This window comes from Diadema antillarum, unplaced genomic scaffold (genome assembly GCF_040938485.1).
Source record: "Diadema antillarum isolate AM-2024a unplaced genomic scaffold, OU_Dant_1.0 scf00000119, whole genome shotgun sequence".
In the NCBI taxonomy this organism is placed as follows: Eukaryota; Metazoa; Echinodermata; class Echinoidea; order Diadematoida; family Diadematidae; genus Diadema; species Diadema antillarum.
The window spans coordinates 70,709-95,206 of NW_027271008.1; the positions used below are offsets into that span (position 1 = coordinate 70,709).

The 24,498-nt window shown below is 39.1% G+C and overlaps 1 protein-coding gene across 1 annotated transcript in view; it reads right to left on the bottom strand.

Moving 5' to 3' along the window:
* The window catches only part of LOC139720020 (WASH complex subunit 2-like), a gene marked incomplete at its 3' end in the record, with an annotated part of 111,798 nt that overhangs the window by 59,368 nt on the left and 27,932 nt on the right, over positions 1-24,498 (bottom strand). Inside the window, exons 3-5 of the mRNA XM_071631395.1 lie at positions 18,982-19,146; positions 11,335-11,400; positions 8,439-8,615 (exon numbers count right to left, since the gene is read on the bottom strand). Coding sequence (XP_071487496.1) covers positions 8,439-8,615; positions 11,335-11,400; positions 18,982-19,146 — 408 coding nt within the window. The remainder of the gene's footprint in view (positions 1-8,438; positions 8,616-11,334; positions 11,401-18,981; positions 19,147-24,498) is intronic.

The following is a 24,498-nucleotide window of genomic DNA, read 5'->3' on the forward strand; positions in this document are numbered from 1 at the left end:
GAAATATTAGCCAACAAGTCCAGAATACTGTCTGGATATAGCAAAGTCATCAAAAAGCTGTTTTCTAATATCAAATCTGATGACATCTGAATGCCACAGGGATCAACAAAACAGCTTTGGCCTAAATCAAAATATCCTGCAATCATAACCTATGGAGCCCGAGCACGTACATGTATTCTGTGAAACACTTTATATTTTGGAGAGTTTACTCATATGCTGGCTTTCCTCAACTAATCAGTTTTCACAAATTACTGAGAGGGGGGGGGGGGGGGGGGGGGGAGTGGGACTCCAAAACCTGTAACCACCATTGCCAGCCTACAAAAGTGTCCTAGAATATAACCACTTACAACTGTACCCATGGGCGGATCCAGGTATTCTGTAAAGGGGAGGCACCCTTATAAAAATTAAAGGGGGTGCACGAGCCCCCTCCCCCATTTTTTTCTTTTTACGTGTAATTCTTATGTTCTAACAAAAAAATTAAGAGGGGGCATGCGCCCGATGCGCCCCCTCTGGATCCGCCACTGGTACCACTGAACTGATCACCTGTTAGAGGGATCATGGGACCTATGTCTACAGGTCCATGGAGGGATGTTCCCCAGCCTAAAGGGGACAGGAGGATGGTGGAGGGCATGGCTTGATTTCACTCACTGGATAGTTTCAATTTCACCCAACAGGCCGTGAACAACAGGAAATTAGCGTGACGTCAAGACACTTTGACCTTTGGGAAGGTGGTGGTGGTGGTGGTGGTGGGGGGGGGGGGGGTGAGGGCTAGGAAGAGGGGTAGCGAAGAGGAAGGGTGTCCTTAGATCTCCGTCTCTTTCTGCATATTTTGTTGTTGTGTGTTCCTTCAAAATTCTTCCCCAAACTTGGTCGGTCATCCATGAAGTCTTCTCTGCTTTGTTCACTCCATCATCTTTTGCTGTGTGCTTTGTTTCGAACATAATACACTCAGTTATTCATCCATCCCTTCATCCTTATCTCCACCTGTCAATCCTCCTCTTATCACCTTCCTTCGTTCACCTGTTGTGGCTGGGGTCTGACCTCATCCCGAAGGGGATTCATGCGGTTGGGGCTCATCTCCTCCTTCAAGGTTTCGGTGCTCCATTTGTAGCATCAAAAGCGCTCTTTAATTGATCATAATGACCACAAAAAAAAAAAAAAGAGAGAGAAAATTCTCGCTTACGTGTGTCTCGCAGACGTTGGTCAGAGAAAAAATGAGATAAGAACAAAGATACGAGGCAAAACAAAGCACACTCAAGCGCCTGGCTTCTTCGCGACCCGTTCTGACATCACATCGGCCGTGACCGATTCTGACATCATATCATCTGAAGGCAGATTTGACATCAGCGTTTCCATGGTGACGTGACTAAGACAAAGCATGCAGCTGTTGTATTGTTTAGCCTCTATCACTGTAATAAAGTCTTTAAAGATTGTGCGATATGAGTCTTGGTGTGCTTTAGGTTTCTTTTGCTATTGATATTCTTGAATAGAGTGTGAAGTACATTTGTACTTCACATCAGCAATACAATAGCGCAGTTGGATGTTGATTCTTTTTTTTTTTAATTCAATTTATCACTTTTTTAAAAATTGATTTATCATTATTTTTTATCTTTTGTCTGTGTTTGATTGCAAAGCCTCACATTAAAAGTCTTATTTACTCCCAAATTGCAAATGAGTAAAAAAAAAAATCATAAGCTTGCACAATGGCTTTAAATGGACCCATTTTCATTCTCCTGTCTAACAAATAATAACTAGCACACACACACAAAAAAGGAAACTATTCCTTGTACAACCAGTGTAATGTGCTTTACTGGAGAAAGCTATTCATTTTTCCTCAAACCAAAACTCAAAATGTGGCCTTCTTGTCTCGTATTCATCTTTCGAGAATCAAAAGTGGCAGTGTGCCAAGCACAATCACCGAGTCTCGGTGCCGCCATGGTTACATAACCAAACCCCTACCTGCAAATTTGCGGTACAGTGACAGTTTGTAAACCCTCGACAACGTAACCACCTGTTCCAAAAGAGATATGCTCATAACTTGTCATTCTTTGATACCCTCTTCCATCAAGTCCGTACCCCTTGGAGATTTTTTTTTTTTTTTTTTCCGTCTGATGTCTTTTTTTCTCTTAAAAATTTGCAGGGTAATGCTGACACGTGCCTGCCATTTGCTTCACAGTATCATATGAGATGTACACCCTCTGCTGTGAGGCTGACACACGGAAAAAATGAATGGCATGTGCACGGCTGGTCGCTGCACTATGAACATCTTAAATTCTAGCAAAGAAACGCTGCTTTATAACCTTTAGTCAATGCTGAGCAGTACAGGGAACTTGGATGAGAAGTGTTTGGTCCTAGATACTGAATCAAATTTGATCAAATCTTACACCAACAAATCTGACAGACACACAAATCACTCAGTGAGAATGATAAACCAGAGACAACAAAAGAAAGCATTTGTTACATCGCGCCCACCAGTCCTGTCTGAGTCAGATGGCACTGACTTATTTGGAAATAATCAGATTCTAACCTCCTTGACATTTGCCAATTGCAAGCCTTTTAAGTTTTAACTTAAGAGCTTTTGCAGTTTGGTACAAGCATCATGGTTATACCAGTATACAAGGTAAAAGTTTTGTAGCACAGCTTTGAATAGTGAACTCTTTTAAACAGAACCATTCTCTAAAATACAAAAGACAACAACGACAAAACAACACAACATCTCTTTTAGACTTGCCTGCTGTTCATTTAGGATGGAAAACCTTAACCAATTCAGGATGGGCTGATTTTGCTACAACATGCATTGCCCATAAGCACCCTGCCCGAGTACACCTGGGACTAGTCTCCAACAGGTTAGAAGACACAGCATAGTCGACTTTTACGACTGTTGCTGCGATGTTGATCATCATGCTCGACCAGAGCCAGCAAGTCTCCCTGTACTGGATAAATACTGTAGTAAAACAAATGAAAGACAGACGAGTGAGCTTTTGCCTCTTTGGAGCACGATGGCCCCAGAGATCTTGATAACAAGCGCATCCTCATTTGAGAAGGAGGTCACAGATTGCGGTCACCGTATCTTCGTTCCATGGTGTGTTCAGATCGCTGCTTTGCATCTGCCAACAAAAGAACGCATCCCCTGGCAGACATCTCGAAAACATCCTCTTCTTCTGATTGCCTTATCTCTTGCCCATCATCAATGAGAAAGCTAAAGGGAAATTGGATTCATAAGGACAGAGCAGACTCCATCAAACCTTTCATATATAAAGAGTCTGCCATTGACTCTTGAAATCTACTTGTAGAGTGACTATAAAGAAAATGCTCTCTTCTTCATTCAGAAGTGCAGTTATCATAATGAAGTACAATGTAATGTGCACCAGCATACACCTGGTACAATCAAAAGCCTTTTGACATTCCTTTGATAGCATGACAAAGGTCAGAAAAATGAACATTGCATTGCAGAACTATATTCAGCGTCAATCCATACGCCACAATGTTTGTTTTGCTCTGCAGCACTCAAAAGAAATTGGATGCCTCAATCTCAGGGTAACTCAAAAATATTGGAAACAATGGTGATAAGCATGAAACTGGAGTTAAATTCCTTTTATTCTTTCATAGAAAAAAAGTGGGCTTATCTGATGCCAGCATCGGAGTTAGCTATTCTGACACGAATATCCATAACTGGATGAATTTCCTGTTTTTGCAAAGAGAGAAAGTTTGGAAGAATGGGGCTTCAGCTTGAATATTTGACTATCATCACAAAAGCCTGATGAAGTTATAATCAAACACTGAATTTCTGGGTTGGGTGTTAACAATTCTCCAGATTCTAGGCATGCCAAAAATATCTACATTGTCCATCTTTACTTATAAGAAATCAACAGAAGAAATAACAAGAACTTCTGAGCTAAAAACAGATATGTTAGTGCAATTTTGAGACCAGGGCTTGGAAGTTAGGATAAAGTCAGGTGTGCTGACTTTTTGATACAATAGACAATTCAAAACACTGCAGTCATATACATCATATTAAAAAAAAAAGAAGAATAACTTAATAGCCTTTAAAGTCTTTGAAATTCAAACAGAAAGTAGCCAAAATATCTAAGTTTTGATGCTGAAAACTACAAACTTTCTTTCCTTTTCAGCCAAATAACCTCATTTTGCAGTTTTCTCTGCTTTAAAGTTGGCGACTTTATTGACTAGGTAGCATGATGACAGGTCATATTCGGAATTGTTCATCTTGCAGCCGTCGGCTTTCAGACAAAGCGATGCATTTTCAATTCGAGTAGCACTTGGGCAGTAGAAAGTACATCACCTATCAATCAACTCTCTAGCATCTCTCGGACAGAAGCGAGTTACGAGCTCCTTTCCTCCGAGCGGAAGACAGAGTTAGGAAAAGGAATGGCTGCGGAGATGACCAGATACCATCTCAATTTGTGTATCTTAATTTGCATCAGTAGGAGCCTCATCCAGCTCCGCGGGAGGTCAGACTATTTGAGCTCCAAGGCAAAGCAATAAAAATAGGTTCTCATTGGAGCTACAATGTACTTGTATATGTGTGCGTGTTCCTGGAAAGTATGAACATAACCCCGATTGGTTTTTATATTGCTGTTTGCGTGTTTTGAACTGCATTATCTGGAAGGACATGCTTGTTTGACATTTATTCCCATCAATGATTGCATTGATGGTTTTGAATGGTCTACTGAGTCTTTGTACAACACTACTGTTGCAGTTTAACACTTTTTTTTTCTTTTGTACATAAAGGAACGTCTATGATATATGTTCACAAAGCATGTTATATTTCTCTCTCTGTTTTAGTTTTGCATTCAAGTTGTTTTGTTTGTTTTGTGGCATGTCCAGCATGACTAGAAATATGACATGCCACATAATTTTGATCTGGAAACTTACTGCATTTTGTCCTCATTTCATACTGTGTACAAGATATTAATTTTTATTCAAGGTTTGATTTGAAGAAAGTGGTGATTAAGGTCCATGAAAAAGACACCTATTAATACACACCCAGCAAAACATTGGTAAATTGTGTTTTCACAAATTTTGGGGTTAAATAACAATAAATGACCTAATCTTAAAAGCATCTGGGAAGTCTGCATTGTGCTTTGCTCATTTACTTGGCAAATTCAAAACATGGAATTCTCTCATAATATGTAGTCAATGCTCCTCCTAGCCCTATTGTGAGTTCCCACACAACTTCTCTAACTTTATAGACATATACACACACAGATGTGCATAGGTGGGACTACATACAGATGGGTGGCTAAATGCAATCCCACGTCTCATACAGGTGTAATACACAGTATTGTGACACAATCCTTCTTCTTTTTCCCCCACCAGTGTTATGTAACAATTATGACGTCTAAACTTTCACAGCCTGATTTTAGAGCAAAAAGTGATCTAAGAGAAACTGAAAGTATTTGGGCCACCTTCAGAGCAAAACTTAGGTTTCTACACGGTATTGAATCGAAACTCTCGAGCATACTGCGTACCGGTATGTAGGCATCCTATTGCCAATCATCAATTTGGCAGCGAGACACAAATATGCTCCTCGAAATTTCTTCTCACTTTCCTATCAGCATCAACATCTCGAAGAGCTCAAGTAGATGTTCTTGGGCTAATGAAGGAGCAATCTAAAACCCATTTGCCAAGTCGCTAACCGTCAAAACCAGCCGAGCGGGGAACTGATAAGACTTCGGGCGCTGCAGAATTCAACTCCATGATGACGACTGATACGCCTCCACACAAACTACTGCATCTAATCCTTATTAAAGATGCATACATGTACATCACAGAAGCTACATTGTATAATAATTCTTTGCCCAAACTCAACTCAGCCATCTGTCGTGCAATAATGTGACTGCTTCACCTACTTCTAATAGATACTGCAGTGTTTTCTAAAGTCTGATATTGGCCTGTATCATATAAACACCTAAAGATTCACCTCATCATCTACTGTGTCACAAAAGGATTCCAGTTACAGTGCACTATACCTTGTCAGAGAGCATAGTTCTAGATTTTGTCAAACATGTGAGTGACAAGAAACACTGGAGACAGCATTTCATAATTCATCTGTTGATCAGGATGCCTTTTGTTCACGACAAATTGTCTAATAAACAACAGGTGCACTGACTTTCAATATTGCTGGATCATGCATGGGGGAAAACTTTGCCTTTATTGAAAAATCATCATCATGACTTTTAGTCTTTGCCTGAGAAACCTTTGACCTCATGATTCAATGACTTGCAATTGTTCAGTTTGTTGTTTATGTACCTTCACGCACATGCAAAGTTTCTATCATGATACTTCATGTTCTTTTCACAATACCCTGTATAAAAGAATGAAGGACAGACAGCCAATATCAAAGCCATATCGCGTCCAGCCAGACATGGCAGCTTTATAACATGCAGAGCAGAGAAGTGGTGTATTATGATCTACTCTACAAGAAACTGTTTCAAACTTTAATGACCAGGCACCCCCATTTTTTTTTACTTTAAAAAAAAAAAAAAAAAAAATACAAATATCAAGTTCCAGCACACTCTACCCTGCATTTTCTTCTTTTTTTCTTTAAGATCAAGATCCAGTTCCAGTATACACTTTGTACTCTACCCTGGAAATGTAATCTGATCAAAAACATCTGCACTCCATCTGTGCTCTGAAGATTTTTGAGGAATTGCAATCTAGTGCAACGTCTTGCCAGTGCGAATTTATCTTGTTAACCTCCCACTTTCCTACACCCACTTGCACAAGGGCTTCTCTCAGAAAGCTGTGTAATACTCCACGCAGGACTACAGTATCTGCCTAGACATATTTGTGTAAATCTGGAAAGAGGACAAATATCACAGGGGGAAGAGGGGGACTTTTGTCTGTTTTTTTTTTCTTGCTTGTATGGCCACCTTGGATATACAAATCAGGACTTTGTACAGTGGTGCAGTCTAATCATTTTCTCAAAATATATGGGCCTGGATTTTTAATTTTTAAACAGTTAGATACCCAGTCAAATATTAAATGTCTGCATACTTTTTTTTTTTTTTTTTGCTTTGAAATATGTACACACAAATATTTGAATTCTTTGAGATTTTGCAAAAAATATTCTTATCTCAGTTTTTCAATTCGATGTTGAATGATTACAACATGGCATCCAAGGGGATCTTTGTTCCATTCAACAAGGCTGTGCCTCGTTGAATGGATTAATTCATCTTTCACCTCATGAAATATTCAGTCCATTGCACTCATAAACATTCATTATTTGTATATCATTTGTCAGTGATAACAGAATCAACTGATGTCACGTCTATGGAACATAATACTAGTTAGACAGAGTAAAGACTATCAAAGTCATCATCTTTCCCATTCAATATGAACGCACAGATAAGGGTGTACATTCTTTAGGCTCCAAAGATCTCCACACTCAGCAAACTTAACAAATGATTCACTGGATCAATGGAAAGACAGATAGATAAAGATAGATAGATAGATAGATAGATAGATAGATAGATAGATAGATAGATAGATAGATAGATAGATAGATAGATAGATAGATAGATAGATAGATAGATAGATAGATAGATAGATAGATAGATAGATAGATACTGTAAAACATGATCTATTCGCGGCATGAATTTTTCGCGAACTGGAGCCGACGGCCTTTTTTGCGGCATGAAATTTTCGCGAACTGCCACTGGCATTCAGTGCATATAGTGTACAAAAGAACTTTCGCGTGGATTTTAATTTCGCGAATCTTCATGCTCGCGAAATTCGCGAAATTAAAATGCACGCGAACATTTCTCGTTTTACAGTAGATAGATAGGTAGATAGATAGACAGAGAGATAGATAAATAGGTAGATAGATATATACTAGATAGACAGACAGACAGATAGATAGATAAAATGTAGATAGATAGACAAACAGATAGATAGATAGATACACATGTGTAGATGAACAGAAACAAAGAGAGCAAACAGATCAAGAAATGTGATTACAGAGTTAGAAGAGCCGATATGATTTACTGGTTAGACAGATAGCTACCTTGCTAACTAGCTAGCTAGATAGATATATACCATTTGTGGATAAAGATAGAGAGATAAATAGATAGATAGATAGATAGACAGGTAGCGAGATAGATAGATTAACAGAAGCAAAGAGAGAGAGAGAACATATTAAGAAATGTGATTCAAGACTTAAAAAGACTTGATATGATTTACTGGTTAGATGGATAGCTACATTGTAGAGCTAGCTATAGCTAGATAGATACATGTAGATATATACTATCTGTGGATGAAAAGAGCGAGAGAGAGAGAGAGAGAGAGAGAAACAAGATGCAGAAGTATAAGGTCTGCGGTATGGAGCTGAAGATGAGGCCCATGCCAGCACCCTGGTTCATCCTTGGACACCTCATCCTCTAAAACCTGTGTCATCCATCGAGTCATGCTGATCTCACCTTGGCTTCCAGTATGGGGTCCACCACTTTGTAGGTGGGGTCCTCATCCTCCGAGTCCGAGTTCCCTGCGTTGGCGTCCAGGTGCTCGAAGCCCGTGTCCAGGACGTTGATGCCCAGGGTCAGCGCCTGGATGACCCTGGGAATGACCTCTGCCTCCCTCTGTTCTCGCGTCTTCGTCTGAGGAGCATGGATAACACGATTGCACGGGATTAAAACTTGCCACGGGACGTGGTGCTCATACAGGAACCTTGCTTGCATATGACTACATTTGTAGCAATGGCAGTACACTCATATCTGTATAAATTTTTACAAACCAATCCCCCCAAAAGGAGACTCCAGCAAATCTCATTAATATGAAACAAGCTGACCGAGGATATGGTCAACTGCAAACCTGCTGACCATATGAGACTGGACATGAGGTCTATTTACCTCTGATGTATGGAGGGTACTTTCTTTTTTCACTTGAAGTATGCTGTCTTCTTGTGCGCTGCCTCATATACAGTAGTCTGAAATAATCTAAAACTTGGTACGATGTATGTTACAACCAGAGAAGAAGATGTGCAATATGTGGAACTGTTATTGCAAAACTGACAAATACATACATGCACAGTAAATGTTCATAGTCTGCACATAAACTGAATAATTTTTACCCGTCTTCTACACAGAGCTAAAAAAAAAAAACCCCCAAAAACTGCAGGTCTGAAATCATGCTTCAAAAATTTAGAAGTGTCAACATACATTGTACATAACACAACAAGGCAAAAATATACTAATTTGTGCAATCCCTAGTTTTACATTCATAACATTAACAATTGGAAGGTTAATAGGTCTATTTTTCATTGTCAGCCTCAAGTACTGCATGACAGATATCCCCCTAAAAATACACTGACCCTCATCCAGTGTGATTCAATCAAAGCAATGCTTTCTCAAAAAAAAAAGAAAAAGAAAACAAAACACCCAATTCTGAAGCCCCATGCTCAAAAACCTTATTTGCATTAACAAGCATTTGTCCAAAGTTCTATGGTACACATTGTCTGCTCATTTCATCCACCTGTTCAGCCATGTAGCGTCCTAACTCAATTTGTCTTCCCACAGACAAGATTGCATTTGTAGCTAAACTCTGGGGGGAATTGCGTTCACCTGTGATTCATTCTACATGGGTATAAACCTGATAGATGGAGAGACAGTCCCAACCTTGAAATCACCCCCTCTACAATGGCGGTGCAGCCATGAGTTAATACTTGAGATATGTCCTTTCACATCATAAAACCCTGTTAACACATTCTTTGCTACTCCGGATATTACAGGCATAAAACCCCCTGCAAGGAGATACGATTCTCCACATCACTCCTGGGACAGTGGCAAATGCAATCAATTATCAAGACTTACTCCTGTAGGAAGAAAAGTCACCTTTTTTCTTAGTTCTTTATCAACCCCCACCCCACAAAATTTTACAATGAATCTAAGAGGGGGAAAAAAAACCAACAGCTGCACTTAAAACACTATATTCACAGTATGATTTCAACCTGGATCAAGTCCATGAAATGATAAAATACAATTTGATGAGATTTTGAGCAATCTAATCTGGGTCAGCAATGTATGATTCATAATGATGACATTTTGAGGACAATACATGAATGTTTCACTGCGATCATATGCATGTAACTTTTCCTTCATTCTCGCTGCTCTAAAAAGTTGTCTTACGAAGGACAAAATATGTGATTTTAACATTGCTGTGATTCCACAGATGCCTAGTGTGTAATGCACATACATCATGATACTAACTTGACAGCAGTACTTCTAGTAATAGCAAAAAAAAAAAAAGTATAAAACTTCAAAACATTCTTAGACTTGGAATCATCAGGTCAGCAAAGTTTGATATTTCTAGCTTTTGTCAACTGCCAAATGAATAAAAACAGAAAAGTGCCTTGACCTGCAGCTGTTGTTGTTTTTCCAATTAGATCCCAATAAACAATGCAAAGGGAGTTAAAGAAAATCAATTTTTACATTTCGCTTCTTGCGATCATCTCAACGAGTATTACATTTAATGATATATTCTCTTTCACTGTTATGAACAGCTAGAGGGAGAGAGAGCATTATAAGAGACAAATATATGCTCATTTGCGATACACACAATTCATCTGGTTTCGTTGTCTGTTTTAATTTGATTGGCAAATTTCCATGACATACTTTGTTTTTTTGATGCAAAGCCTCAGTGCTTCATCGCTCTGACCTTGCAAATTTCTGCGGCGAGTGAACCCGCAATTTTGCTACAACTTTCATCACCACCATCGATGGCATTTCCCTCTCATCAAATCAGGAAATTAAAGAAATATATCACAAAACGTAGGGACAATTTTGTTGCAAATGAGAGGTCAATGCGAAGAGCAGAAAAAGCAATACCACGGGAGATAGGGGAGAAAAACAAAAACGTGGAAGGACACAGTAAGACAGAGAGATAGAAAAAGAAAAATCTATAGCCACTATTGCTTCCCCCTCCATCATAAAAGAAGGTTCCAGTTTTATCATTGCGAGGAAAGGTCCATCTCTATAATATACCAACTTATGAAAGGAATCTAATTTTCAGGATTGTAAAGAGGGCACAGAAGCTTCAATTGGTTTGCAGGGAAGATTAAGAATGCCATACAGGTAACAATGGCCAAGGTGACAAAAGTAGAATTGAATGAAACTGAGAGAGAAGAGAGAAAAAGAGAGTGCTTTCTAAATCATCAAAGCATGACTGCGACTGCTAGGACAGGAAAATTGAAACACTTATCTGCATGCACAAGGCAACAGATTGTGATGAAGTGGAAGGGGGGGGGGGTGGTTAGGAAGAGAAAGAGGTGCTTGATAAGGTTGGAAAGAGAACATAATGGTGGCAACCTTTCACACAAACCTGGTTTTCCTTCTTCTCCTTCGCATCTTGTGCTGCATCCACATCTTCCGAGTCATCGTATACTCTCTGCACACAAATCAGGCGGGGAAAAAAGAGGAAGAGAATTGAGCTAAGGCTAGAGGGATTGATCAGAAATAGCTTGCATCCCTAATCATCCCCTGCAGTGTTATGAGATGGCACACAACCTCTAATGAACTACCATCAGGTAATTATGTCATGTTATTTTGATACTAAAGCTGTCCTTACATGCAAAGGAGAGAAAAACAAAATAAATTTCTCCTGAATAGTACTAAATAATCCTTTATGACTGATTTCTCACAAAATTAGTTTTGCATGATTCAGTTGATTACAAAGAAAATCCAGTCAAAATTTTGACACCCTGTCAATTCTAGCTTAATTAACTTGGCTGCATATTTTATCTATTTCTGTGTTCATTATCTCCTTTACTCTTTCAAATACAAAAGCAAAAGTAACCACATACTATATACATGTATTACTCTGAGGAAATTGAGATATTAGGTCGTGTGTCTTTTCATTCTGATATGTAGAGATAAATGTTGAAATGAAAGGACCTTCTTCTCTATCTGAGCCATGCGCTGTTCCCTGGAAGGGAAGACATCACCATTACCATCAAAACCAGAACAAATGAATTAACAATGTCAACATCACTTGAAAAAACAAACAAAAAACAAACAACAACCCAGAATATTAATAGCTATTTGATCATTTACAGTGTATTTTGGTGATTCATCCACACTTGATACATATGCTACATAGCACTTTCTCTAAGGCTCACATGAGATGGAGAATAATAACTATACATGTTGTACATACAGTGTATAGTGTGCATGTCATAAAATACCTTCCCATATTATGGTAATCAACAATCAACTGAATGTCAAGCCTGTATGTAGTGATGTTTTTGTCAGTCTGCCATCATCAGTATTTTGCTGATCATACGCCGCTAATTTTGACATTTTGCAGTTTGTGTATGTTGTTATATTAATATCACTGATATTTTGAGCAAGAATACAAGAGTATAGAAAAGTTTATCATTAATGGAAGAAGTAAATCCCTGTGCAGTGAATGTTTTCAGTTGAATGCCTTCCATCCGATGGGTGGTGCTGTGTTGTCATTAAAGTAAAGCATTAAATGCAATACATTTATAGTGGGAGTAGGCCCTCACAAATAATTCTATATCATTTTATCACATTTACTCATTTTATCAACAGTAGTCTATGGATCACATTTACCCTATTGTGTGGACATTATTTCATCATACCAAGAGCTAGCCACCTGCCTTGTTACCATGGAAATTAGGGAGCTAATGCAGGACCTTGACAGCCATCCTCCCTTCCCCTTTCACATGAAGAAGAAAAAATAGAATAAAGTGAGTATCATTGTGGGGGTGGGGGGGGGGGGGACTGACAGACCCAAAACTAATCTTCTCTACAAGTAGACCAATGATGACATAACTGGTAGTTAATACCAGGTGCCAAATCTACCCCCTCCCCCTCCTCCCCCCTCCTGAATCATCATCAGTCATCTAAACACTTCACAATCAGTAATCAGGTTGGTTGTGTGCCAGATGTACACCAGGTAATATTCAGTGAGTACCAATGTGTGAGCAACCACTGTGAAAACATGTAGGTTTGACACTTCACTGCAGTAAGTTCTGTCAGTGATAGTGATAATTAGAATCAATCTCACACCCTTCGTCTGAAAAGCATCTACCCCTTTCCTTCCCCTACTTTATCAATATGACTCAGAAATTGAGAGCTTGACTTTCACAAATCAAATACATTCTCAAAGGTGATCTAATTCCAATCTTGTCCTAGCCTATGTCTGGTGTTTATTTGGACACCTCTGTAAAAACGAAAGCCCCCAAACCACCACCACCCCCCCCCCAACAAACAAATTTAAACAAAAACAGAAACAGCCCTGTAACACATAATTGATCATTTAGACGTCTTATAACATTGGGATAGAGAATGCCGAGCCTACAAAGCAAACAAGAATGCAAGAGAACGGTGTCTTAAGAATGAGTATTGATCATAATTGTGACAAGAAAATATCAAGTAAATTGTTCACATGCTCTGGAATGCAGATGTTTGCCCCAGTACTCTTTACATGTGACTGACTGAATGTTCCCTTTAAAGACATACATGTATGTCCATTACAAACATGGAATATAGCACCCATTAAGTCTCAAACAAACAATAAACAAACAAACATACAAACTGACAAACAAATAAACATACAGACAAACAAAAGTAAAAAAGAGACATATTGGAAGATCAGCTTCAGCGGTTGACTTATTTACCCGTTGAGGACAAGTCCCGAGTATACTCTGGCAAGTGTCTATGGGAAACGCGTTTTGTACTGAAATCAGCCCATCCTCAATGGGTTAGTGGCAAAACTACTATTTAGAGATGGAGTTCTAATTAGCCCTGGAACTGTCTGTATGGCAGATGGCAGCCTCACCGGGACCTGTTGCACGTGACCCCATGATGTAGCTGGGTAGTTAGCACCATAAAGGGCTGGGCACTGTCACTCCCACTTGATAATACAATAATCTTCATTGACAATTGCACCAATTAGTTAATGCAGTCATACGGTTCAATGAAAGCTGTGTGGGGGTGACCCGGCACACCTCCGTCCAAAAGTACAATTTGGGAGAGCCGTCAGTAGAAATGGGCTTAACACAGATATTTGTGTCCACATCCGGTGCTCTCCATCTATACACGTTCATCAGACAGGAGTTGTACTGAAAGAATTTTAGGGGGTGATGCCTCAAGCATAAGTCTTGCATATTATTGATGACATTGGTAACAGTAAAAAAAAAAGGAACATATTGGTATAAAGAAGGTAACATTTCTTTCTTTCTTTTCTTTTAAGAAAAGATTTTAAAGGGCACAGTATCTTGTGTAATGACAAAAGAGTAACTCAAAGCCATTAGTTTGTTACTGCTAGCATCAGTGACTGGAAAATATGAGCCAAATTTAAATGGTTTGTTTCTGTTTAAAAAAAAATAAAACAATGGGTAGACTGACCATCAGCAAGAACTCCCCATGGTCACACCTGGACATTGGAAGAGGTTGCCAGGAAAGGGATTAGCCAAGGATTAACCCAGATAAAGGCCAAGAATAGGGTTTGGTATCAATACTTCCAGACAGAAGAAATTCTCTGACCCTTCCGCACGCATGTGACTCCCATGGCACCAAAATATAGCAGTTTGAAGGAATCTAATAATTTCCTTCTTGCTATTTCTCTTTTTGTTCGTTTGTAGTTCGTTTTTTTCGGGGATGGGGAAGGGGAAGTTGTGATAGTTATCAAAGCCAGACTATTCAGGAAGCATAGAAACCAAACAAATTAGCTGTCTTCAGAATATATTTCCACTTGAAACACAGAAGAAAAAAAAAATGAATTACTGGGCGTGATGTTGATGATTTGATATTTCATCTAGCTGTAAAATATCAGTGCCTCATCTGCTGATATGTATAGCCCTTCATCCCATCCACCACTACTATCAATGTAATCTACGCTTACATTCTTTAAACATTTCACTTGATAAACAACTCAACTGCCATATAACTAGTGAAATGAATTCCCATGGTGCAGCTGCTCAATAGCTGCCACTTGGTGGTAAGATAAGAAGCCTGTTTGAAACTGCCAATGATCTACACGTATACGATTAAACATGACACTCTGAGATTGACCTGATCCTGCTGCAAAAGACTTCTAGTAAATTGCGAAATTACACAAAGCATGCATCAAACCAGGGGCGGATCCAGGAATTCTGTAAAGGGGGGTGTGACTAATATTTCTAGTGCCACTTCCGGGTTTCATTTCATTGTTTTTCTTTTTATTTCTTTTGTTTTTTACGAAAATTAAAGGGGGGGGGGGCGTGCGCTGGTTGCGCCCCCCTCTGGATCCGCCACTGCATCAAACTGCTTGCACCGATGGCCCTGAATGCCAGCACACCAGTGGATGTTAGATTTAAGTCAATGAACTATACATGTAGCTGCCCCTCTCTGGTTAAATGAAGACCCTGTTCCAATCTTTGAAGTATGATTGACATACTAGCTGTTTCTATCCCCTCAGACTTGATATATGTAGAAACATCTGTCACGACCACTAACAGATATTTTTACGAATTAGTACAATGACTCTTTGGGTGAATAATATGAACAACAAAACAAAAACAAACAACCTGTTTCCACCCACCCGTAGAGTACCTCACTGCAAAGTGAAAAAAAAAAAACTTGTAAATTGCTTGTAGTTTGCCACGGCATTCACACCTTTTGAGTGATCCCGCCCCTCAAAACATGATTCTCCTTCCTCTTAACCCCAAACTGGGAGGGACTGAAAGATATTGTGACAATGGTACATCTGTACACAGCTTTTAACACAGCTCCACATACTCTTGCCCTGTAACAATTATATCCAATCTGTCAATTGTGTTGTGTCTGCCCACAGCTGGGTGATAATATTTTGGTGGGAGGGTGTGTCTCTTGAACAATAACAGGTACAATGTAGTAGTCATCACAATAACACACATATCAAACAGTTGCATACAGTTACTGTAGAGTGAAATAAACAGTCAAGGAGAGTGGCTGTGTGTAAGGTATATGGCTTCAATCATCACAAATATCTTGTATGAGCAACAGAGAGAAAAACATAAATTAGCAAACGCATGCTTTTCCTAACCCTGTATGACATCAAATCTTCACATAGTATTGATGCACTTTGCGGAAAAGTTCTGGAAATTTGCACTGCCAAAATGCAGAGAATTCAGCTCTCCTGCTTTGAGGCCATGTTCTCAAAATTTCATGCTCTCCCGCCCGAGTTTGAATTTCATCTGTTCTAGATGTGTCCCCCACATTAGATCTGTTTTCTCCCCCTTTGCAAAATCCCTGCTTTCTTCTGCTCATCTTGAGTTTTGTCATATACAGTATGTTAAAAAATATAAAGCTAAGATAGCACCAGAGAGCATCTATAACCATAGAGCTGCCAGGGCCCTTAACCTGTTGAGGACGGATAACACATGTTTTCCATAGACACCTGCCAGAGTATACCTCGGACTAGTCATCAACGGGTTAAGCTAGTCATGGACCCCAGCTGCAAGGTATGTCGTGTTCGTGATGTGTGCTATGTGCACATAATCTTGTGTGCATGTTCCTGTGATCAGGGTCTCCAGTTTGCTTGGGGGGTCCACACGGGAGAGTCTCCTGTTCAAGAGATGCTTAGACTCAAAGTCTCTGTTAACCCAAGGAGGTTCGAGAAATGGAGTCACAACAGTCTTATTCGCTTTGATCCCATGCTCGAAGCCGCCACTCAAAAATATTTGAAGTATGTGTCAAACTGGATCTGCCCCCCCCCCCCCCCCCCCCCCCCGATAGGAAGAAAATGAATTCACTTCTCATTGCATAATGACCAGCCAGTCACTGTCTAAGGAAGATAAGATATGTCTTTATGATGGTAATTACTTCTCGCTATCCCTACTTACAAACGATGGGCGGTAGACAATGGTAAAGGCACGGGGGTGCACGAATAGAAATTGCTCAAATATTGCTGAAATATATCAAAATTACTCGACTGTACATGTCTGTACACTAATCTGACATATTAATTTATGAAGAACTAGACTTGAAGATGATACCATATTAGTTTCATTTGTCGGATATAATCAGAAAAGTGATAAAACCGGCTTTCCATGAGGGTAAAATTTCAAACACTTTCACAAAATACAGCTCAGATTTACACTTTTGCACATATTTTCGAACGGAATTGACTTTTGTTTTATATGCTTTATCATTAGGTGAAATTTCATTGCAATTGATATATAAACGAGCAGCATATACCTGATATTATGTTAGCGTTAAAAATGAATCTAGAGATTGCTCAGAAAGATGGTGGCTTCAAGCATCGAACATCAAAGGCACAAATGCACCTGTGGAATTCTTTTGTCCATCCATAGAAAACTGACAGCTGATTGAGTAATTATAGTCAGTTGTAACTCCATCTCTTGAACCTCCTTGGTTAACCCGTTGAGGACAGGCTAATTGTGTTATATCATTCATTTTCCATAGACACCTGCCCGAGCATACTAGGGTCAAGTCTTCAGCGGGTTAAACGTTTCTTTGCCAAACAATCAAATTTGTGAGAATAACACACTGTACTGTGTTGTGTGCAGGAGGAAAGTCAATACACTACACACACACACACACACACACACATAAACTGACAACTGGAAGCAGGACTATGCATTTTTAGACAATGGGGCAAGGTGACTGCCCCCTTTAAAGAGAGCAGGGTGCACCATGCACCTGAGATGCAATGCATTACTCATATGAGGTGCAGGGCAGGTGAAAAGTAAATGGCTGAGAGTTACACCCAAACCACATGTCACTCACTAGGACATTCAAAGTAAGCACCACTGGAGTGACAGTAGTCTAACCTCTAAAATCTCCTCTAAAATCAGAATATATCCAACTTTTTTGCTTTTGTGAATTTCTTGAAGTTAACCCGTTCCATTCGGAATTCTGAAATGCCCATGGACTTAATGCGCAGGCCACCACGTTCCCGTACAGAATGGATTAACACCTGGTACTCTTTAACCCTATTTCATACTTTATATAAAGTTGATTATCAAGCTATCAACCTTGAATAGACAGTATATGGCTCATCATCTGTACAATGAGAGCAGAAATTTCATAAGTATTGTTTGATAATGAGTAAAGCTGATATCTGAAAATATATCACTATAATTGTTTTCTATTTTTTTTTAACACTGCTAGATTCAAAATGAAATGTCCTCTTTATGACTGGCAGAAGAGCACCAAGGCAGGTATACTTGAGAGTGTTGTGGAATGAGTCACAGAACCATGTGTCCTGCCTGTATACTGAAGAGACGTTTCTGGATAGAGGCATATGAAAGAGCAGTAACATAAGTTGCGTTTTGGTTGTAACGGTGGAAAATATTTCATAACGTGGAAATTTGTGTACATTCTTCTCATTTGGGTTCTGTTGCAAAAATGAAAATGTGTGAAATCTATGTATGTATATTGTGTGTTGTTCACAAAATTATACTATAATATGCAGTTCTTCAGTGGTCAATGAAACATTAAAATATGCCTTATTCATCCTAGTAGAGCATTAGAAATATATGGTGGGAGAGTTTTTCATGCTTTTATAGTAACCCTACCAAACTGGGCATTACTTTGTATAGTTGTTTGTTTTCTTCTGGCCGTGTCATGCCTTGTTCTACTTCAGGTCAGGTCAGGGATTAAGGCCTCAGCACACTGAACACAGTAATGGCAACAGCCCTTTTTTTTTCTTTTTTTTTGGCTACAGTACGCCAAAAGGAACCATGTCTGGTTCTGTTACATTATCACTTCCCCGCTGATAATGTTGTTACAAAATAAATCTTTAAGCGGTGATTTTGCTGATAACCTCTTGAGTTTGACATTAAAGTAAAATTTTTGGTGATTTTGTACCAAAATTATTGATTTTTTAACAGAACCAGACAAAGTTCCTTTTGGTGCCCCATAGCGAAAAAAAAAAAAAAAAAAAAAAAAAAAAGGACCGTTGCCATTACCGTGCAGGGTGTGCGGAGGCCTTACCACTGTCCAGGTCAGGGCTTACATTTTCAATGAACTGTGTGTTGGCCAGCATGAGGAAGTCGTTGAACGTGTTCTGCGCTCTCGAGTCGGCGCTCTTGGCATCGTGCACCAGGCCGTCCACCCTCTTCTCCAGGTCGCTCGTCTTAGTCATCATCTTCTGGGAGAACTCTTGGAGGTAGAGAAGGAGCTAGAATAGAGAGACACACACACACAGAGACAGAAAGGGAAACAATGTATGAATCACCACGTGTGACAAATACAATTCACAATGATCGCTATTCACATTTAAACTGACAGCTCAGGACAATACAGACGTAAGTACGTATTGTATAATTTATGATATTCTTGGAGGAACTCGGTTGTCACGGTTCAAAGAAATTGCCTAGATCTCATCTATATATACATGCATAGAGACACACACACAGACAGAGAAAAAGGAACAATGTATGAATCACCATGTGTGACAAATTCAATTCACAATGATCACTATTCGCATTTAAACTGACAGCTCAGGACAAAACAGACGTAAGTACATATTGCATGATTTATGGAATTCTTGGAGGAACTGGTAGTCACTATTAAAAAAAAATTGCCCAGATCTCATATATAGAGAGACACACACACGGACAGAGAAAGAGAAACAATATATGAATCACCACATGTGACAACTACAATTCATACTGATCACTATTCACATTTAAAGGGGAAGGCTAGTAACTGATCAGTGGGAATCAGTGGAAATGCTGGGAGATGATTGTTCCAATCCTTATGGGATTCATTCAAGAGTTCATTGTATATCTATTGTTGTGTGAAAATGATTTGCTTCAGAACGGTCTCATATTCAAGTAATGTGCAGATTAATGCTCCGTCACTGACCAGGGACGCTAACCTGGAAGCATTAAACTGCACATTACTTGAATATGAGACCATTCTGAAGCAAATCATTTTCACACAACAATAGATATATACAATGAACTCTTGAATGAATCCCATAAGGATTGGAACAATCATCTTCCAGCATTTCCACTGATTCCCACTGATGAGTTACTGGCCTTCCCCTTTAAACCGACAGCTTAGGACAATACAGACGTAAGTACATATTGCATAATTTATGAAATTCTCGGAGGAACTCATTAGTCACTCACTATTCAAAAAAATTGCCCAGATCTCACAAATGGTTCCATGTGCTATACAAGTTTGATATCAAACAATGCTGTTATCAAAATAATGATAATAATTTCATCTTAAGTTCTTGTGAGCACCATTGTTTTCATATTGGAGACTTTTGTTCTGGTGAATGTGCCAGTGAAATTTTTAACACAGTGAATTTTTCAGGCTGGGCTAATTTCAATGAATGTTTAGAATTTTGAAGACAAAGAGTATTTCTGTGTAAATGTATAATTCAACATCTACTAGAAGTACAATGATTTGTGTTGCAGTTCTTCATTTTTCAGTAGCGCCCAAAATGCACTAAAAATAATACTAAATCTGTACTGAAACATATCCAACGTCTAAGATTCCTATTATCTTGAGCCAAATGGGTAGAGAGGGTCATGAACAACAAATTCTGCTGATTCTATTTTGACTCTCTATCTATCCTATACATGACAACAATACTGTAGTATAAATATAGATGACCTATATTTCATGCTTCTAAAACAAGAGATTTAACATGGCAAGTGTAAACTTACATGTATGTGTAAGTGCATGTGTGTGTGTGTGTGTGGGCACAGACTGATTTCATGCAAAAGGGAATCACAGGAAATTTTGGTTCTGATTATATGTTCATGATTACTCATGAGCAAATGAATAAAACCACTCAAATCGACTTGATGTAGGTTTGTGATTATGTGAGAGCATACACGAGTCAGTGTGTGTATGTGTGTGTGTGTGTGTGTGTGTGTTCTTGGTGTCTGCAACCAACACACAAGTACTTGAGTAGTGATAAACAAACACACACATACACACACACTCATGACAACTGGCCTCTACCAAGAAAAAAAGAAGAATAAACAAACAAATAAATAACAGTCATGTGATGGGTGTGTGCCAATCAAGTTTGGGCTAGCCCCCATGCATTCATTGCCTCGGGACTCGATCTGCACCTCAACGATCTGGCCCGCCAGCCTGTGGCGTGAGGTTTCCGCCACGACTCAGCGGGAGAGAAAGCGAGCTGAGAGCTTGACAACCGTTCGCACCGTCATGCTCAGCATCCTTGGCTGCCCCCACACGTCATGAGATCACTGCCAAGGAGACCAACTGAATTTCCCCCAAACCACATCAGTGGACAAAACTTCAAAGATCCTGCCATTTGATTACCCCTTTTCTTTAAATTTTGGCTTTGTTTTCTTCTAATTTTGCTTTTATAACAACATCGGCTGAGAACCATAAGGGCATTAGCACCATAAGGGCATTAGCACAATTTTGGGGGTATTGAGTTATTGGTATCACATTGTACAGCTTCCAAAAATCTCATTTACATTATTGTGTTAATCTTAAATTATTTTAAATTGTTAATTTTTTTTTTTTTTTTTTGGGGGGGGGAGGGGTTGAGTTATTGTTATCACATTGTATAGCTTGATCTCATTTACATTATTTCAGTCGACTGTTATAAATCAAAACCACAAGGGCAATATTGTACCTGATATTTGGAATGATTCTTATACATCTTCCCACTTTTGATTCAGTAAACTTTTCCTTTCATGAAGACTTATTGTTTGGTTTATATCAATGTTCAAATCTGAGAATGCCATAGCGCCCTTCTGGCTCTCAACTGAGGATAATCTCTTTTAGTAATCTTGGCTATGCCTTGTGAACCAGCGCAAAATCTGATCTCATGACAGAGCGATGAAATAACGTAATAAGATTGTTACAAAAGGTCACCTAAGTTATTACTGTTGGCAAAAATGTACAATTGCACGTGACTAGCCACAGACACTCAAACTCACCATAAGCACTGTAAGAAGCAGTGTCTGGCTTATTTCATAAATGCCCAAATCAAATTTGAGAGATTTAAGAGCTGGCATAAAAGTATATCTTGAAAAAGAGCATGACTGTCTGTGATATTAAATGGTGCAAAATAAACTCGACAGTGTACATTTATTAAAGTTATTTGTTCAAGACTCTATTATTAAATCACTGCCCTATTTCATAAATGCCAAAACTCTTATAATTTGCACGATTTAAAAATCCGTCAGACAAGATAATTTAGATTAGAGCACGTACATCCGAGAAGTTAAATGGGGTACCTAGAATACACTTCTTGATGCTGAACGTTTAGGAAACATTTCCTTTCTACTGGCAACATTACTAGGTTATTTCTTGAATGAAATCTATAAACACAGTGACAGATTCATGAACAATTTGTGAATAATTGGACAACTACAATAAAAATTACCACAGACTGAATGTCAGTAATTACCTAATGTGGTACTGTAAAAGTGGAAATTTTCGCGGTGTTGAAATATTTGCGCATTTCACGCAACCAGAAACTAGCGCGAAAATAAAAGCTCGCGAAAATCTTTGCTTGCCATAAGTTCTAGTAGTTGATGTCTTGATTCTGCGGAATTAAAAACACGCGAAACTCTTCTTACCCGGTCGAGCGCACAAAATTAGTCTCGCGAAAATATCCACTTTTATAGTACACTTTGATTGACTTGAAATAGCAGCACAGATAGCCAGACAACCATAACATTAAAGAAAAATAAGAATTATCAAATTGCCTCTTACATAAGAGAGAAGGTATGATTTTGCTATAAAGTGCAAGGAAATCTACTCTCTGTCTTGAGAACAGTATACAAACAACTTTTCTTTGTCATAACTCCACTGGAGTCACATATGTTTCATATGTCTTTCAGGAGCAAGTGGTGAAGTGAAATTTGACACGAGAAACACATGACGGGTACCATGATGCAGTCATGCGACCACAATGGCTATATTTGGATCTAGCCATTGCACGAGCCATTGTATGTCCTGTGAAAGGACTCACTGACATTTTTATGAGGACAATGCACGTTTGCTGAAATCATCACCAGTCTTTGTCTCTTGTTTGACTAAGTACTGTATGTGTTCATGAAAATAATAAAGTTCTCCATAGGGTTGATCTTGTAAGGAACAAAATCTTGCCAAAATCTTGACATAACTGTCATGAAATCATAAATTTTATCCGCATAAAAATACAGCAACTTTGGACACTGCCATGTCACTTGCTATTACATTTATTAAACGGTCAAGCAATTTTAGTAATTCTCTTTCGAGGACAATGAACCTATCAGAAACAATGTAAAGATGTCATTTATGGGACTTTGCAATGAACCTTCATTAATAACAATAATTACTATGATGTCATTTATGGGACTTGATGTTTTCCTCAAGTACTAAAAAGGCTGACATCGTAATTCAGTCAAATTTGATTCATAAAAGCCTGAACCAAAAATACCTCTTAACACATGGATATGATTAGGTGGAAATTTGAAAATGCAACAGGAGAGAGCATTGCATAATCAGCACTGCTGCTGGAATGGAGTTATACACAAGAGCATTGAACCGAATCCAGGATAGATTGGTTGGTTATTGCACTCTCCAGGACCCTTGTCTGTTTAGGTGAAAGGAAGGGGGGGGGGGGGCAGCAGAGGAGGATAAAAGGGGTATGTTCAAGGCCAAGACGATGACCGCAGCGGTGCAGTTGTGACGACCCCCATCGCTGAGCATTAATCATCAGATTAGGCCCATCTTGTGCCCGCCCTAATCCTCCCCCAAATCGAGCCCCCATCTCTCCCGCGGGGGCAGCGACACCGCGGCTCGGATGTCGTTAGCAAGTCAGAGACTCCAACCCCAAGCACCTTCTGATCTGGAGTTTCTCCCATCTGAAACCTGTAGCAAACGGGAGACCCAAGTTTATGTGTGCGAAGTTCCTAGGGTTATAGATGCTCTCTGGTGCTATCTAAGGCTTATTTTTGCAACATACGATAGCAATAAGTAAGAAATCCTTTCCAACGGGAGACATTGAGCCAGGGCGGGAGAAATTAAATCTCAAACGGGAGAACGGGAGATTTTGCAAAAATGGGTTTTCGGCGGGAGATCTCCCGTCGAAAACGGGAGAGTTGGAGTCTCTGGCAAGTGGGCCAACGGCGAAGGATATTGGCATTGACGACAGCCGTTGTGCCGCATGTACAAGAGATGCCAACTTTGTAAACAGCATAGCAAAGTTTTTTAGGGCTGGAAAGGCATATTTTTGATGAAAAAAAACTATTTTTGCCTTTCCTACAATAAACATGGTACGCATAGTTATACAATATGGGACATACAGCATTTTCCATGAAACCTGCAGTATTTTTGGCACCAAAAAAAAAAAGAAAAAAAAGAATAAGAAAAAGAGGGTACAAATTCTACAAAAAAGTAACAGTTGACATCTCTGCATATACTAAAATCTGGTTGCAAGGAATATTGTTCGTAAAGAGTATATGTTTCATCTGGGATTATGATATAGATTTTCTACACTGTATTCATCAGAATTAAAAGCAGTTAGCAAAGCAACTTA